Raw genomic sequence first — 17500 nt, 5'->3', positions numbered from 1 at the left:
AAAGGGGGAATGAGAGAATGTTGACAGGAGGGCGGGAGGAAGATTTGTTATTGGGAGATAACGGGTGAGGGGTTGCAGGATTCAAGTACGAATAGAGAACAAACCAGGAGAGGCTGGTGGAGGTAGAAAACGGAGGACGGGCTCATTGTAATGTATGGAACGGAATCACGCGTGTTTGATACCATTCCTCATTTAGTCCCATGCATTACAATGAGCCCGTCCTCCGATTTCTACCTCCGCCAGCCTCCCCTGGAACAGACAAAGTCAATAAAAATCCAGACTGAGAAAATGATCTTAAATGAGCATTTCACTTTTCAGGATTTATTACTTTGAATGCATAAATGCTACCTACAACCCCCTGTCTCCCCGCCCACCCCCCCACCCCACCCTGCCGCCCCCCCAGTCTCAGACAGCAGCCAGTCTGATCTTCATTTGTTGTTTCTAACCCAACATTTCAACATCACATGCTCTTGCATGAAATAATGACACGTCTAAAGCAACCTAGCACTAAATCATCACATGATTGCACAAAATGTGGCACTAAAGCTTTTTATCTGAAAATAACTGTCATGACATTAATTCCTGGAATGCCAGTGGAATTAAGAGAGAGAGAGAGAGAACGAGAGATAGAGAGAACGAGAGATAGAGGGGTAGAGGTACCTTAGAACAGTTGCTTGGTGGTGGCAGAGAGAGAGATGTAGAGAGAGGTAGAGAGAGAGAGGTAGAGGTAGAGAGAGGTAGAGAGAGAGGCAGAGAGAGAGAGGTAGAGGTAGAGAGAGGTAGAGAGAGAGGCAGAGAGAGAGAGGTAGAGGTAGAGAGAGAAAGGTAGAGAGAGAGGTAGAGAGAGAGAGGTAGAGGTAGAGAGAGAGGTAGAGGTAGAGGTAGAGAGAGAGGTAGAGAGAGAGAGAGAGAGAGAGAGGTAGAGAGAGAGAGGTAGAGGTAGAGAAGTAGAGGTAAAAGTAGAGAGGTTTAGAGGTTTAGAGGTAGAGGGGTAGTGGTACCTGAGAAGAGTTGCTTGGTGGGGGCAGAGATCTGGGCCTTCTTGGAGATGCGGTAAGCGTGGTCAGCGGTGCCGGCGCGGCGGGAGGTGCAGAAGCCTGGAACCTTCCGCACCCCCTCAGGGAGAGAGGGCAGCTGCAGCACCCGCAACACATCCACTGGGTCTGGGGGAGGGAGGGAGAGAGAGAGAGGGGGGGGGGAATCATGGAATTGTTTATAATAATAATGATGATGATGATGATGATGATGATGATGATGATGATGATGATAATATCAGACTTGGTCTATGATTCAATCAGCTGATCCTCAAACACTGTTCCATCAACACGCCCCCAAGTATTACTGACATGTCCTTTTCTGGAACACAACATGGATGCCACAGTACAAACCACACAGCGAGACAACTGAATCCTCACCAATTACACCTCAGACAGCAAATACAAGTGGCAATGGAGAGAGAGAGAGAGAGAGAGGGAGAGAGAGGGAGAGAGAGGGAGAGAGAGAGAGAGAGAGAGAGAGAGAGAGAGGGAGAGAGAGGGAGAGAGAGAGAGAGAGAGAGAGAAATAAAGAGAGAGCGTGACACTCCTACTCTGTCGTGAAGACATGTCTGCCTGTGCAAAGGCCACAGACAGACAGACAGACAGACAGACAGACACACACACACACACACAGTCAGTACCTAACCACAGACAGATAGACAGACACAGACACAGACACAGACACAGACACACACACACACATACACATACACACAGACACAGTCAGCACCTAACCACAGACAGACAGACAGACAGACAGACACACAGATCAGCAGCAGCGTCAGTCGAGGCTGGTGGAGGTAGAAATCGGAGGCCGGGTTCATTGTAGTACATGGAACGGAATGAGGGATGGTACCAAACACGTGAAAATGGAAAGAAGAGAGACATTGACTTGTTACTAAGTTCACCTGGTGTTTTGGTCTATTTTAATAAAAGATAAGGCATTTCAGGATTGTTTCCGTGTGTTTGATACCATTTCTCATTCCGTTCCATGCATTATAATGAGCCCCGACCTCCGATTTCTACCCCCACCAGCCTCCCCTTACTTCCACACTGCGTTTATTGTGGCTGCCTTTCATTCAGAGTTGGTCTTGGCTGCCCTGCCTGTGTTGGAACATCAAAGTACATTTTTCTCTGGACTCACTAGACAGTGAAGTTTCATTCCTCGTGCCCCCTGGTCCGGCACTGTTCCTCTGACGCTTACTGTGGCAGTCATGCATTTCGAGGGCAGACAAATTCTGAGCAGTGACAGAATTAGTTATACACAAACTAACAATCTTAGTGTTGTTTGCATTTTGCGGTGTCGTTCATTCATAGTAAGCCACACGAATCAGTGTCTTTTTCTGGCACTTCTTTATTTAAGCAACACTTTTGGAATGAAAAAGAATAGCAGCATGGGGACATGGGTTCTTAGAACACTAAGAATACTCTGAGATTCTTCTAAATTCTTAGAACACAGTCCCTAGTGCATAGGGTCTATGAGATAGGCCATCGGGTAGGTCTAATGTCTGGAGACTGGAAGTGATTATTCCAATCCCACAGCAAGTGTATACTGAACATGTAATTGAACTGAAACATTCCCATTATATACCCCAAATTGTACACTTTTCATCCCGGTGATCAAACCAGTACTGTGTGGAGGCGACACCCAGAACTAAGAGCTGTCCCAGAAATGTTTATGTGGAACGTGCAAATGGTCCGTTAATATTGACTCAACTAGTCTGGCCCACTGTGTATAAACACCCCTCTAGATCTGAGAGAGAGACAGTGAAGGGTGGAGGAGTGGAGGGGTGGAGGGGTGGCGGGGTGGAGGGGTGGGAGAGAGAGAGAGAGAGAGGACTCTCTAGAAGAGAGGGAGTGATATTGCACTGCTACATGAACTCCCAATAAACAGGAAGGGCGGGGGGGGGGGGCAGTGAGAGAGGGAGGAAGATAGAGAGAGAGACAGAGAGAGAGAGAGAGGGACGGGGGGAATGAAGGAGAGAGAGAGAGAGAACTCTCGAGAAGAGAGGGAGTGATATTGGACTGCTACATTTACTCCCAAAACAGGAACTGCCTTTAGAAAAGGGGTGGTGGGTGAAAGACAGAGAGAGAGAGAGGGAGATGGAGAGAGAGAGAGAGAGACAGAGAGAGAGAGTAGAGAGAGAGAGAGAGAGAGAGAGAGGGAGATGGAGAGAGAGGAGAGAGAGAGTAGAGAGAGAGAAAGAGGGAGGAAAAAAAGAGAGGACAGCAAGTAAGATAGGGAGGGAGAGGAGAGAGAGAGAGGGAGGGAGAGAGAGAGAAGTGGAGACAGCATAGGCCCTGTGATGCTGGGTACTGTATCAGATTCCACCACAGAGTCCCACACAATGTGCACCTCTGTCTCTGCCCCCGGCCCTCACATCTGCTGCCTGGGCCCTTCCTGCCAGGAGGCCCTGGGACTGGGGGAGGAGGAGGAGGAGGAGGTGGAGGTGGAAGAGGAAGACCGAAACACAGAACATACAACGACAAAAACACACCCACAAAAAAAACATACATACACAGGACGAGGAATGGCCGATCTGGAGGCAGACAGACAAGCCCTCTCTCTCTCTCTCTCTTTCTCTGCCTGCTTTCTTCCCCTCTCCCTCCCTCCTTTAACTACTTGCATATGGGTTCCACTAGCTAGACCACCCTGGCCTCTACACCAGGGGAGGCTGGTGGAGGTAGAAATCGGAGGACAGGCTCAAAGTTCTCTGGGACTTTGAGCGGAATGAGGAAAGGTACTGAACGGAATGAGGAATTCCATTCCGTGCATTACAATGAGCCCGTCCTCCGATTTCTACCTCCGCCAGCCTCCCCTGCTGTACACAGCAGTCATCAGGGGAGAGGTTCGGGCATATGGAGGCAGTTACTCAACAGGACTGTAAATCATTCTAATATCCCTCATGTTGTTTCATTGGCTGCTACACAGTAAAGTAATGAGACAGAGTAATTACTCCAACACATTACCCAATCACACACAGTTGTAATCGCTATTCTTAAGCTCACTTTTCAGGCAAATCTGAAATAAGCGTTATCCTTATTAGCTACGTTGTTATGGATTGTCCATACTGTGGTTTTTATGTCATTCATATCTGATTCAAATTGCACATTATTAAACATGATCATTTTGTACATGTTAAAGGTGCAACATTTAGTGTTGTGCTATGCTGCCTTTCTGGCCACACTGCAACATGTGAAAACGGTTATTATAAACATATAATAGTGGAAAACGGGTGCATATCCTAAATAAACACATAAAATAAATAAAATAATAATAAAATAATAGGTCGGTAAAGTAGAGTGCTCAACCCTGACACCAGATTTTAGGAAGCGCTTTTTTTGGACCAAAACGGCACTCTTCACTGAACGTTCTTTATCATGTGACCTCTTTCCTTAATACAACTGATTTATCACGGCCATTCAGCGCTATTAAAGCTCAAATCGACGTACTGGACCTTTAAGGGTGTGCTTGACAATGTACTGCACCACTGTAGTAGGCAGGTGGAGTGGAGCTGTTACAGCTGGTGTAATTCATGTCATTGGCCACTAGATGGGGATAATTGAGACACAGTTCAGCTGATAAACGATGAGAATGGACTGCAATGGTTTATGTCATCCTATGTGGTCGTCCTTTATCACAGTCATGTTACCCATAAAACATAACAGTGCTTTCAAGGGACAGCACAACAATCTGTACATGTGGATGTGTTCATACGAATGCACAATGAATGAACAGTGCTCAGACTGGCACGCGCACACACACACACACACGCACACGCACACGCACACACACACACACACACACACACACACACACACACACACACACACACAAACATAACCAATCAACACAGTAAGGAACTGATCTCAGGTCACCGTTCACAGGGACACGCTGTGTCCCTACATCCATGCATTACACTGACTGACTGACACAAACATCTCTCTTGTCCCGACACAAACATCTCTCTTGTCCAGATACAAACATCTCTCTTGTCCAGATACAAACATCTCTCTTGTCCAGATACAAACATCTCTCTTGTCCAGACACAAACATCTCATCTCTCTTGTCCAGACATAAACTTCTCTCTTGTCCAGACACAAACATCTCATCTCTCTTGTCCAGACACAAACTTCTCTCTTATCCAGATACAAATATCTCTCTTGTCCTGACACAAACACCTCTCTTGTTCAGACACAAACTTTGCAAACACAGAGACACAGAGACACAGGTGTGTGAGAAGACTAGTGGTGACCTGACACAAGCACGCTACCCAGACCCTCGCCAGACCCGAGGAGACACACTCCAGCTGACCCTGTAGTCTGGTGAGGATTAACATGGCAACCTTGTGTAAGAGTGTCTGTCTTTAAACAAGAGGAGGAAGATTCAGGAGCGTTCCTCAGTTCACCTCACGGCTAACCCCTCCGTTTCCCTCCGCGACCCCTGACCCTCGCACTAGGTCTTCAGGGCCATCCTCGTACGGCTGCGTCAAATACCAGACAGACCCACCACCTGACACCCGACCCCTGACCTCTCACCCTTACATCAACACAGCTGCGCAGTTGTTAGAGAGAGAGAGAGACACACAGAGAGATACGGCCCCATTCGCGATTGTTAGAAAGTCGATTCCTCGCGTCCCTCTCCTCCGTCCCCCACTCACCCACTTCTTCTCAACAAGACAACAACAACGTTGGAGAAGATTTAAGAGGAGAAACCAATAGATCTTCTCCGGGGTTTTTTTTGAGTGGGGCAGTCCCACTCTTATATATATATTTTTTATTGAATAGTGAAGAAAGACAGGAAAGTAACGAGGATTCGAAACCATGCCGACATGGGCATATGCTGGACCCCCCCAGGCCATGTTACTAGACCACTGGACCACCCCAGGCCATGGTGCTGGACCACTGGACCACCCCAGGCCATGGTGCTGGACCACTGGACCAACCCAGGCTATCTCCAATGAGTTTTGAGTTGGAAGTGAGTGATATGGGGGATGGAGGAGAGCAGGCGAGGGATCCAAATTCTAACGGTTGAGAAAAAGGGCCACAGCCAGAGAGACACCAGAGCTGTATGACATAAACAGCAGCGACGCTGAGGGGAAAATGAGGACCGACAAAACAGATTCTGAAACAAGAAAAACAAACAGCGCTTCAGAAAGCCAAGAATCCAAAACCGAGTTTGTCCTCGATTTCCTCTCTCTCTCTTCCGTGCACTCTCATTGGCTCTCTCTCCAGCTAACCACGAACTAGGCGTGTGTCCACTGCTCAGACTCGAAATTATACTTTACATCATCATCATCCCTATAGTTATAATGTATTTATAACGCCCCCATGCACACACAGACACAGAATCCATTATAACTACCCCGACATTAAAAAAAGGAATGCTGAGACATGCTTATATATATATATAAAATTAGGATTTGATATAAAGGAATGCACAGATGGTCACTGTGGTACATTAGAGAAGTTAGTGAGTTTTGTCAGGGTTTCCCTGGAGCAAGTGTACCAGGGGAGGCTGGTGGAGGTAGAAATCGGAGGACGGGCTCATTGTAATGCACGGAATGGAATGAAGAATGGTAGGATTACAATGAGCCCGTCCTCCGATTTCTACCTCCACCAGCCTCCCCTGAAGTATAAGTAGTACAAGAGAATACTGATGAACTCAGGTGACAATCAGATGATGAGAATCAAGGATCACACAAAAACAACTGATGAAACTTTACAAATATTTAAGATATAATTTCATAAAACAAATATTTGGCTCCTGGCATGTGCAGTAATAGAATCAATATGTTGCAAACCAGGGGAGGCTGGTGGAGGTAGAAATCGGAGGACAGGCTCATTGTAATGCATGGAACAGAATGAGGAATGGTATCAAACACACGTTTTTGGTACCATTCTTCATTCCGTTCCATGAGCCCGTCCTCCGATTTCTACCTCCACCAGCCTCGCCTGTTGCAACACAAACCAATGTGCGATCAGAAACATGAGATATGTGAGGTACTGTATGACATCTGACCATCTACTTTAGGCCCTAACTTTCCTGCTGCTGAACCCAGTTAAAGAAGCCTTTCTGGGGCCTGTAACCTCCGCCATGGCATGGGCAATGGACCACCTTCACATCTTGAGGATCACAAGAGTATAGTGTAGCAGGAGAGGCTGGTGGAAGTAGAAATCGGAGGACGAGCTCATTGTAATGCATGGAATGGAATGAGAAACATGTAAACATGTGTTTGATACCATTCCTCATTCCGTCCCATGCATTACAATGAGCCCGTCCTCCGATTCCTACCTCCCCCAGCCTCCCCTGGTGGAGGGAGATATGAGCTATAGACTACCAAATCTCTTTTGCTGAGTGCCAACGTGTACCATGGACCATGGTGTTGTTGGGTATGACTCAGTCAGGACTGGAGGCCACAGGCCCAGGCCCTTAGGGTGGATGCCTGAACCACAAGCCCTCTACGACCGCAGGGCCTCCATATGAAAGCCTTGGTGCCCTACTAAAACATACAGCTGACAGCCAGAGCCAGAAAAAGAATCCCAACTTGGGCTGAGGGCAGTCAGACAGACACACAGACACAGACTCAGACACAGACACAGACACAGACACAGACACAGACACAGACACAGACAGACAGAGACAGACACACACACACACACATTTTCAACCAAAAACCAATGGAAGTCAATGCAACCCTTAATTGGCATGTTTGAAATCCCATGCCTAAATCTCAAATTCACATGACATGACATTTCAAACATGCTAATTTAGGTTCTACTGACTTCCTTTGGTTTTTGTTAAAAATGCTAACAGTTAGCGGTTAGTGACAGTGCCCAGATAAACAGAACCAAAGAGTGGATTGAAGTCTGTCCTTGTCCATAAATTCCTTTCGAGGTAAGGAACACAAATATGTGATTTTGTATTTTGGGCAAACTATCCCTTTAAATCTGGATTAAAACAGTGAATCTTACTGTACATTCATCACTAAGTGTCTAAAGGTTGCTTGTAGGACAATGCTGTGTAACTATGATGAACAATGAGGTATCATCATCACTGTTTATGGAGACACACAGCCAACAGTCACTTTGAGTGTGGAAAATTCCCCTCTGACAACTACCAGACATTTAAAAATCCTTCTAGGTGATAATTACCTGAAATTCATATGTGAGTAGGTTGAGGGTGGGGGGAAGCTATGGTTTTCACCTCTAAATATACCATTATGTTGGATTGCTGTGAATTCTCCTCAAAGCAACAGAGTTGTGAAAATGTACTGTAGTATGTCTATAAATAATACCTTCAGCTCAGCAGCACAGGGCATAATCTGTGCATAATCTCATACAACGCATATCCCCTAATGGGAGGTTGATGATGACTGTTGGATAGATGATTCACTTACTTAAACAAATGTATTGTTGTAAGTCACTTTGGATAAAGGCATCTGCTAAATGCCATAAATGTAAATGTAAAATGATGCCTCCATAAAACTCACCAACTGCCAAAGAGTTCCGGAACACTCACCACCTAGAGTGCCTAAAGTGTTTTATGTGGTGTTTACCTAGCAACAACACTTTGATTGGCTACAAAATGAAGCATCATAATTTCATGTCACCCATGGCACTCTAGAATGTGGACACTGAACAGGTTAAAGGTTTTAATGTCTTCAGATTGATGTCTCCGTGCTGAAGTACCCCTCCACGCACACTTCCTAGCAGTGAAATCACAGTGACTACACCAGATCATTACCAAACAAACCTATCATTACGATTTCTGGCACAGTTACCAGTCAATTTTCAGAAAAAACCTAGAAGCAGAGATGTCTAGAGCTATCTTTTCACGCCAACCCCCAAATCATCACTTCAAAAGGCGAGAAAGGGGAGAAGTGCTCTTGTGGGATGTGTCTTGTGTGTGTTTCTCCTACTCACAGTAATGGAGGTTAAAGTGGGTCGTCTGGGAGGTGGATTTATGACTTGATGGTTGGAGGCGATGTGATGGTTTTGAGCTGCGGCTTGGCCTTTCTGTCGCGGCGTGCTTCAGATTTATGGCTTTATAAGCGTTGATAAGCAGGAGGCATCATGGGAGGCTGGCGGAGGTCGAAATCGGAGGACAGGCTCATTGTGATGTGTGCGACGGAATGAGGAATGGTATCAAACACGGGATTCCGTTCCAGGCATTACAACAAGCCCATTCTCCGTTTTCTACCTCCACACCAGCCTCTACTGGTGTTTGATGGGATCAGTTGGGCATGTTTTAGTGCCACAACCACAGACTGGGGCAGGATGACTGAGAAGGTTGTGGAAATGGTGAGGTGCATCCATTCTGACATCACCAGGCCTCTTTGACTGTCATGATATGGAACTGTAGCAGAGGACATCATTTGTCTCTCATGAAGAGACTTAACATGAATTAGGGAGAAAAGTGACTGATTAAAACAAACAGCAAGTTTAGTGAGTGAGTGAGTGAGTAAGTGAGTGTGAGAGAGAGAGAGGGAGAGAGAGAGAAAGGGAGAAAGAGAGAAAGAGAGAGAGAGAAAGAGAGAGAGAGAGCGAGAGAGAGAGAGAAAGAGAGAGAGAGAGAAAGAGAGAGGGAGAGAGAGTGAGAGAGGGCAAGCAAGACAAATGTGGATATGTCCTGTGGATAAACCCTGCGGCCATGGGAAATGACAAGACAAAGGAACATTGAAGTCACATCAAGGCCTCCCGTTATAGCGTCCTGCTGAAGAAATGTAGTCCCACCAGCACACACTCACATGCCTGTGGCACAGGGTAGAGACACACAGGCAGGGCAAGACTACCAACTCACACTGCCTCTATTCACTACCTCTACATGACTGCTAGGGAGGGAGGGAGAGAGAGAGAGAGAGAGAGAGAGAGAGAGAGAGAGAGAGAGAGAGAGAGAGAGAGAGCAGGGGAAGTATGTTTGGGTTAACACTGGTGAGACAGACTTTTCTTTGAGAGTGATTGCTTTGAAATGAGGTTAAGGAACATCCATGTTACGAAAATATTGCCCACCTATTTTTCTTTCGTTACAAAACCCTGCTTTCATTCCTTTGCCCCCCGTTATGTCTGTGGCACGGTTGCATACCCGTTCTGTCTTTCCCAGAGAGATGAGAATAAACAGCAGAGGCAGACATTCTGAGGAGCCGCAGTCCATCTCTAATTCGGGCTTTCATTGGCTGGGTGGGGACCGTTTCATACTAGAGGCCATCTGTCTGCACAAACCAAGGAACGATCATTTCGTGGCACCCAGTGCTTTGACTGAACGTTATCAGATGTGTTTCCATTTAAGTTTAAGGTTTTAACACGTGTGCGCGCAAGGACTCGTGCACGCACACACAAGCCATGGATAGCAGAGTAAAGTCTAAACGACCTTTATAATATGAACTATTTCAGAGAGCATGACAGTTTTAAAATGTTTCACGAACGAATGCACTTATAATATCGGATATATCGTCAGAAACACAACAAGGTGTATCAGACACAGAGGCACATTCACTTGAATGTCCACACCCCGAAATGGAAAAGAGTTCGCAAACGCACACACAAACAGGACTGTACAAAGCGCACACACACACACGGAGACACTAACGCATTCACTCTCCATCCCTGGCTCTCCTCAACCCGCTCTCACAGAAGCACACGCTCTGACTCCCGTATAATAATAACCTATTCATAAAAAAAGAAAAAATGTCCTGACTTCCTTCTCCAAAATACACACGGGAGTCGGACGACGGGCAAATGCAATCGCCTCTGCAATCTGAAATTAGAACTCGTGCCAAAGAATACATTGAAGAGCGCACAAGTTGCGTTAGAAAAACCCCTCGGTAACCGTCAGCGATATGCCCGTTTTACACCCCGGAGGCATAACTGCGCTAACTAACCGATCTGCAGAATAAAGAGGCATTCATCCATCAGTACTTGAAGAAAAACACCTACAATCTCTAAGATATGTATTTAGTTCAACTGTCAAACAATAAGCCTATCCTACAGCCTTAACAAGCTAGTCATATCTTCGCATCCACCCAGTGCACTTAAAATGATTTAAATATCACCAATATCCAATAACATATTTGTTTTGATCTTAAATCAAAGTGAGGGTGACTATAAGTTATTGTAAGTTTAATCATTAGGCTAGCAAAGTCAAACTTTGGCTGAGTATAATACATTCATCACTACATAATGTAAATAATGTAAAGTTTAATGAATGTAGGCCTAAAAGTAACATTTGACTTAGAGCCTGGTCGAGTCAAGTTAATGAATGGTGCCTCTGTGTTAAAAATAACCGAAATGATACAATCTCTCATATAACCTAGCGGCCAGTCACGGAATTACACCCTGCCTCGTCGACATTCTAGACAGAACGCTTACTGAGAGAAAGAAATGGCATTGATGCCATTAAACTGAATAAACATCGCTGTGTCAAACAAAAACAAAAACTGTATGAAATAAATGTAAAACCTAATCCATGTTATTTCCATCAAAATTTGGCCTATATTGTTTAAAAAAGGGTTAGGGTTTAAATAAATCTCATGACAATGACTCAGCTAAATCATAAGTCTGATGAAACTCTTAATAAGCCTGCCTAATAAACTCTTAATAACCCTTAATAAACTGCCTTCAGAAAACTGCATTCGGCTTTTCTTTTTTCTTTTCTTTTTTTAAACAAAAACAAACAAACAATGAAGGTGACCAAGGTCACACAAGTTATTATGTAGGCCTAAAGAAAGGAACAGCAACAAGACGTATTGTTCTGCTACCTGAGAAAGGTTATCCATTTCCAACGCAAAAGCCCCCAAACAGAACAGGAGGGTGGCGGGGCAGTGATGGGAGGGGCGGAGTGCACGGGTCAACTGGTAAACATCAAAGCAAGCGACCATAACCTGTTCACAGTCATTTCTTAGACGTTGCCACCATAGGGTCTGTCACGTATATCACGTAAGCCTAAATTCTAGGACTACCATCTAGCAAGTACACAAGTGAACTGACGTTAACTCTCTCCCAAAGTACCTGTCGCTGCTTAACGCACCGTCCTAGCCTCTGGCTCCGTCTGGAATAGCGCATTGGTGCGCAATGGGTCGTTAAGGCCTATCAACACACTGAACATAACTACTCATAATTAAATGCCTTTCTGTTTAAAACTATTATTGAAATGTCAATGAAAATAATAGTTGTGTCCTCGAAATGATTCACAAGAACCACGAAAAGTGTCTAATTGTCAGAAATGGTTGTGGCGTTGCGGCAATGATGAACTGACACCTGTCAGAAGCGTCCTTCGTGGCCTCTCGAGGGGAAATGGCAGTAAGACAACAAAAAAATGATGAAATATATGTTTCAGTAGCCTACAACATGACAAAAAGATTAGACGACCCATTTAATATGTGGAATATCCTGCTGTTGTGTCCATGTTAACTCAGCCTAAAACCCAGTCAATTATCCCACAAATTGCTCCTCACTTCTGACATAAACGTTCGTTGTTCGACATCCAAGTAGATTCACTTTTCGCCCGTCAATGGGCCTAATAAACAATTTCAGAGTTTCGTACAAAAACACACATAGCTTTATCTCTCTATATATATCGTTAAAAGTCTCAGTAAAAACGCTTTAAGCGTAATTGTTGTAAAGAGAAGCAATCTTACCTGCTCGAGCGACCGGTGCTTGGCAAAGCGCGAGAACCACGGTTACCAAGGCGAAGGAGGAAAGGTCCACGCGCAAGGGTCTCCGCTTCTTCCGTAATGGGCATTCTCGAATATCCATAGTGTTCTAGTCGTTCGTCGGCTTGGTTGGACTTTAAGTTAGGGTATGTTGGAAGGTATCCTTTCTCACAGAAAGTCAGCCGAGGAGAGTTCCGACTGGACCTTCTGTGAGGCAAAAACAAATAAAAAAGGCACGCCTCTGGAGAGGTCTTTTACCTCTCTCCCCGATGCTTCGTTAATGAATTACCTATCTACCTATCTTATGTACAGTGCTTAAATAGAAAAAGGGGGAACGGGCAACAAATCGTTTATTTAATACTTTGAATCCTTAGTGCTAAAGCCCCATTGAGACAGCGGAGTGGATATGAGTGCTGAAAGCGGAGAGAGCAGAGAGAGTCCTAAAATCACTCTCTCTCCCTTCTCTCTCTTTCTCTCTCCCCTTTCTTACTTTCTCCCACGAAAAGTAAGGGAGCGTGTGTGTGTGTGTGTGTGTGTGTGTGTGTGTGTGTGTGTGTGTGTGTGTGTGTGTGTGTGTGTGTGTGTGTGTCTGCCTGTGTGTGGAGAGAGAGAGAGAGAGAGAGAGAGTGAATGAGTGAGTGACAGTGGGGAAAGAGGGAGGGAGAGATTGTGCGTAATTGCGCGCACGGCACACGTAAACGTGTACGAAAGAGCAGAACAAGGTAGAGATGGCGAGAGAGAGAGAGAGAGAGAAGGAGAGTTAATAATATGTATATGGATACACCCAGCAACCCTGTCTCGGTTGTCAATGGACTAGTGGTTTTATGTTGTATTAGTGCAAATGGATTCTAATATAATATCTGAACGTGCATCTGTATGTCACTATCACGCTAAAACCCCTATCGACCCATTCATGTCCTACTCTCCATCCTTGTCTTAGTATCCGTGGCACTCTGAGTTGCGCAGTCAACAATCAGAGGCTCGCTTTTTAAACTGTGAGTGTCGGTCTGTCTGTCAAACAGTATTTTTTCTGTACCGGTAAAAACCCCGTCAAACCAGCCGGACTGTGTTTGCGGCGGTGGGTCGGCGAGAACCATGTGAAGAGTTGCAACAGCCAATCAATTCACTGTCCGAACTCACGCACGCATCCAATCCACGCCCACTCTCCATACCCGAGCGTTCCCCTGTCGGCTTTGATTGGTCAGACCCACGTGGTGTAAGCAGCAAGCCAGGTGCAACAGTTCGGCTCTTTGAGAAGCGACAGTTCATGGCAGAACAGACACATTCCTCATGATCATAACCCGGGAGGGATTAACCTATATTAGAAATAGACTACTGGGCTACGTTTGTGTCAGAGAACATTACAAAGTAGTGAACTAACATGCCAATAGCAAGATTTGAGGTTCAGGGTTTGGGTCAGGGCCATTTCCCCCAGTTAATTCAGGAAATGAATCCGGAAATGTATTACACATTTTTGGGGGATTATCTAAAGGTTTAAACATCTGTCAATTAATCAATGAATCTAACCTGATGAAGCTGCTTTTTGAAGAAGGTTGCTGTAAATGCATAATTTCAAAGTTTCATTTTATTGTCACTGATTTCAGTGTGTGTGTCTTCTTCACCTCAGGTTGATTGATTACAAACAGAAACAATGATCCGGTCCTGTACAGCTGGAAACGGGTAATTGTGGAGCATTGTGGGTATGGTGTAACTGCCTGGGGTACTTTAGGGTACTTTGGGGTACTTCGGGGTATGGTGTAATTGTCTGGGGTACTTTGGGGTACTTCGGGGTATGGTGTAATTGCCTGGGGTACTTTGGGGTACTTCAGGATATGGTGTAACTGCCTGGGGTACTTTGGGGTACTTTGGGATACCTGTGGGTACTTTGGGGTACTTGGGGTACTTTGGGGTAATTGTTGGGAGTTGTGGGTAATCATTTGGACGATGATTATGATTACGTCACATTGGCTGCCACAGTCGCCTCGTTTGTGACTTGGGGACAATTACTAGCTATTTAGTGGTTAATAACAATAACAACAATAATAATTATAATAACACAATGTATTTGTGAAGCGCTTTTCATAGAACATCTCAAAGTTGCTGTTCAGGGTAAAAACAAAACAAAAGGAAAAGCCTCTTGACATGGAAGTGTGATGTTTGAATCTGACGTTTCATAAAATAAAGTGACGGAGGCAGAGCTTGACAACGTGCCTCTCCAGTACGTCTGATTACTGACGTTACAGCCGCGGTGTTCCTCATATCCAACACATTGTTTACAAGGTCCTCAAGCTTTCGCATCATCGATCTCACTCACTTATGAATTAAAACAAGTTAATTTAGACGAGCAGCAATTGACCGGTCCATTTATCATTCCCAGTTTGAGAGAATAACACAACATCAGTCGGCCAAAAATCGCGAAACAACAAAAAGACGCCAGGCCAAAGCACTGTGGTAATAACAAACCACTGCCATAACAGAGTTAACGACGCAGCTTGTTTCTCATTGATTTTTATTAGTTTTCTTTGAATGAGTGTATTCCTTTCATAGTTTGAAGGAGGACTTATAAAGTGTTTCCCCATCATAAACATGACGCCATCTCTTATCTGCTATTTCAGAGACATCGACTGAGCCACAGAGGACATCACACGCGCAGCAGAGGTACCTGCGTATAGCTACATGCTTTGTACGTCTCTGTCCAGTGAAACAACCCATGTTTAGTCACGTTCTTTGAACACCAGAGGTACAAGGCAGTAATTAAGTATAATCATCCCTTGATGTTCTTGGCCTCTTCTCTGTTTCACTCCCTCTCATTTTTCTCCTATTTCTGTCTTTGATTCTGTCGCGGAGGGAAAGCAGTTTGTATTTTGTGGTATTTCACCATCCCTCCTCTCCCTCTCCCTCCCTCTCTCTCTCTCTGGTGGAGGTAGGAATCGGAGGATGGGCTAATTGTAATGCATGGAACGGAATTAGGAGTGGTATCAAATCATTGTGTTTGATATCATTCCTCATTCCATTCCAGACCATTCCTCATTCCATTCCTCATTCCATTCCATGCATTACAATGAGCCTGGCCTCTGATTTCTACCTCCACCAGCCTCCCCTCCCCAGCACATGCCCGAGAGGACGCCTAAAGAACTGCGCTCCCTTCTAATAAAGAACTACAGATGAGTATATACATAGAAAAATGAAACATGAAAAGAACGGCCATTTTGTAACATACACTCACCAACAATTAACTACTGCATCCACCAATTATGCATATGGAATTACGGCACCAGAGCTTGGACAATATTTATAACTGACAGCAAGATTACTGTCGGAAAACCGAAATGGACAACCAATCAAACACAGACAAAAAAAAATAAAAAATCTAAAAACATTCAGAGAATCTCTCTCTTCGGCCGACTGAACTCAAGGCACATTTTCTTTTCTTTTTTTTACATAATGGGGTAAACACAAACTCAAACGTCTGTGATAATCGCAGGTTGTATTTTGGACTGTAAAAACATGTTGAATGTTCTGTGGATTGAGTGTGTTTTAGGCCCTGCAGTTATGAGTGTGGATGCCTCAGGCTGTAAACAGACACAGCCTAGAGAGATCTGTGGTATGTGTCTGTGTCTCCGCTACGCTGGTGCTCTGCAGCCTCCACTCTGCAGCCTCTACTCTGCAGCCTCTAATCTGCAGCCTCTGCAGCCTCTACTCTGCAGCCTCTACTCTGTAGCCTCTACTCTGTAGCCTCTGCAGCCTCTACTCTGTAGCCTCTACTCTGCAGCCTCTACTCTGTAGCCTCTGCTGTCTCTACTCTGTAGCCTCTACTCTGCAGCCTCTACAGCCTCTACTCCGTAGCTCTACTCTGTAGCCTCTACTCTGCAGCCTCTACAGCCTTTACTCCGCAGCCTCTACTCTGTAGCCTCTACAGCCTCTACTCTGTAGCCTCTACTATGCAGCCTCTACTCTGTAGCCTCTACAGCCTCTACTCCGCAGCCTCTACTCTGTAGCCTCTACTTTGCAGCCTCTACAGTCTCTACTCTGTAGCCTCTACAGCCTCTACTCTGTAGTCTCTGTAGCCTCTACTCTGCAGCCTCTACAGCCTCTACTCTGTAGCCTCTACTCTGTAGCCTCTGCAGCCTTGATACCATTCCTCATTCCGTTCCATGCATTACAACGAGCCCGTCCTCCGATGTCCACCTTGGCCAGGCTCCCCTGGAGGGCAGGGTGAGCGGTGCTGTGTCATCATTCAGGATAAAGCAACAGCATTAGTGAGAGGACACAGGGGCCTGTTTAACAGCTGCAGCAGTGGCAGTCATCCAACCAACCTTCTAGCATTATACCAGAAGCTGTGACCTCATACTCACGGTCAAGGAACAGGGTTTCTGAACGGTGTCTTCCTGACCTTTCTACCACGCCATGAGACGATTAAAACATGATTACAGCGTGAAATCGTACTGATCAAGCAGCTGATGCTCTTCGTAGGCTAGAAATCTGCTGAGCAGGTTTTCCCTGGTCAGTCGTTCCAACCACCAATTACAGAATCTACCTTGAACGTCAGCCTCTTTAAACGAATAAAGGCTACTAATTAACCTCCAGTCGTATCTGGGTTGTAGGACACAGACCACACGTTTCAGGGCCGGCCACCCATGTACCAGACCTTCAGCCCTCAATGTCTGTGAGAAGGAATTCAACTTAATCGGCGATGACGTCAAAAGCAGTGTGATGGGCCTCTCTGACCAGCACGCCATTGTTGGGGACAAACGAGGTGGCCGGGGTTGGGTGGGGGTTGAAGAGGGAGGGGGTGGGAGGGGGTGGGGGGGT

The 17500-nt window shown here is 45.5% G+C and overlaps 1 protein-coding gene across 1 annotated transcript in view; it reads right to left on the bottom strand.

Moving 5' to 3' along the window:
- Positions 1-13086, bottom strand: part of col11a2 (collagen, type XI, alpha 2) — a 52280-nt gene extending 39194 nt beyond the window's left edge. Inside the window, exons 1-2 of the mRNA XM_083680595.1 lie at positions 12674-13086; positions 1002-1163 (exon numbers count right to left, since the gene is read on the bottom strand). Of these exons, the coding sequence (XP_083536721.1) occupies positions 1002-1163; positions 12674-12791 (280 nt within the window). The 5' untranslated portion in view covers positions 12792-13086. The remainder of the gene's footprint in view (positions 1-1001; positions 1164-12673) is intronic.
- Positions 13087-17500: the final 4414 nt, after the last annotated feature.

The sequence above is a fragment of the Argentina silus genome (genome assembly GCF_951799395.1).
Source record: "Argentina silus genome assembly, chromosome: 11".
Classification (NCBI taxonomy): Eukaryota; Metazoa; Chordata; class Actinopteri; order Argentiniformes; family Argentinidae; genus Argentina; species Argentina silus.
Note: the sequence above shows the minus strand (reverse complement) of the source record. Positions and strands in the feature narration are given on the sequence as shown.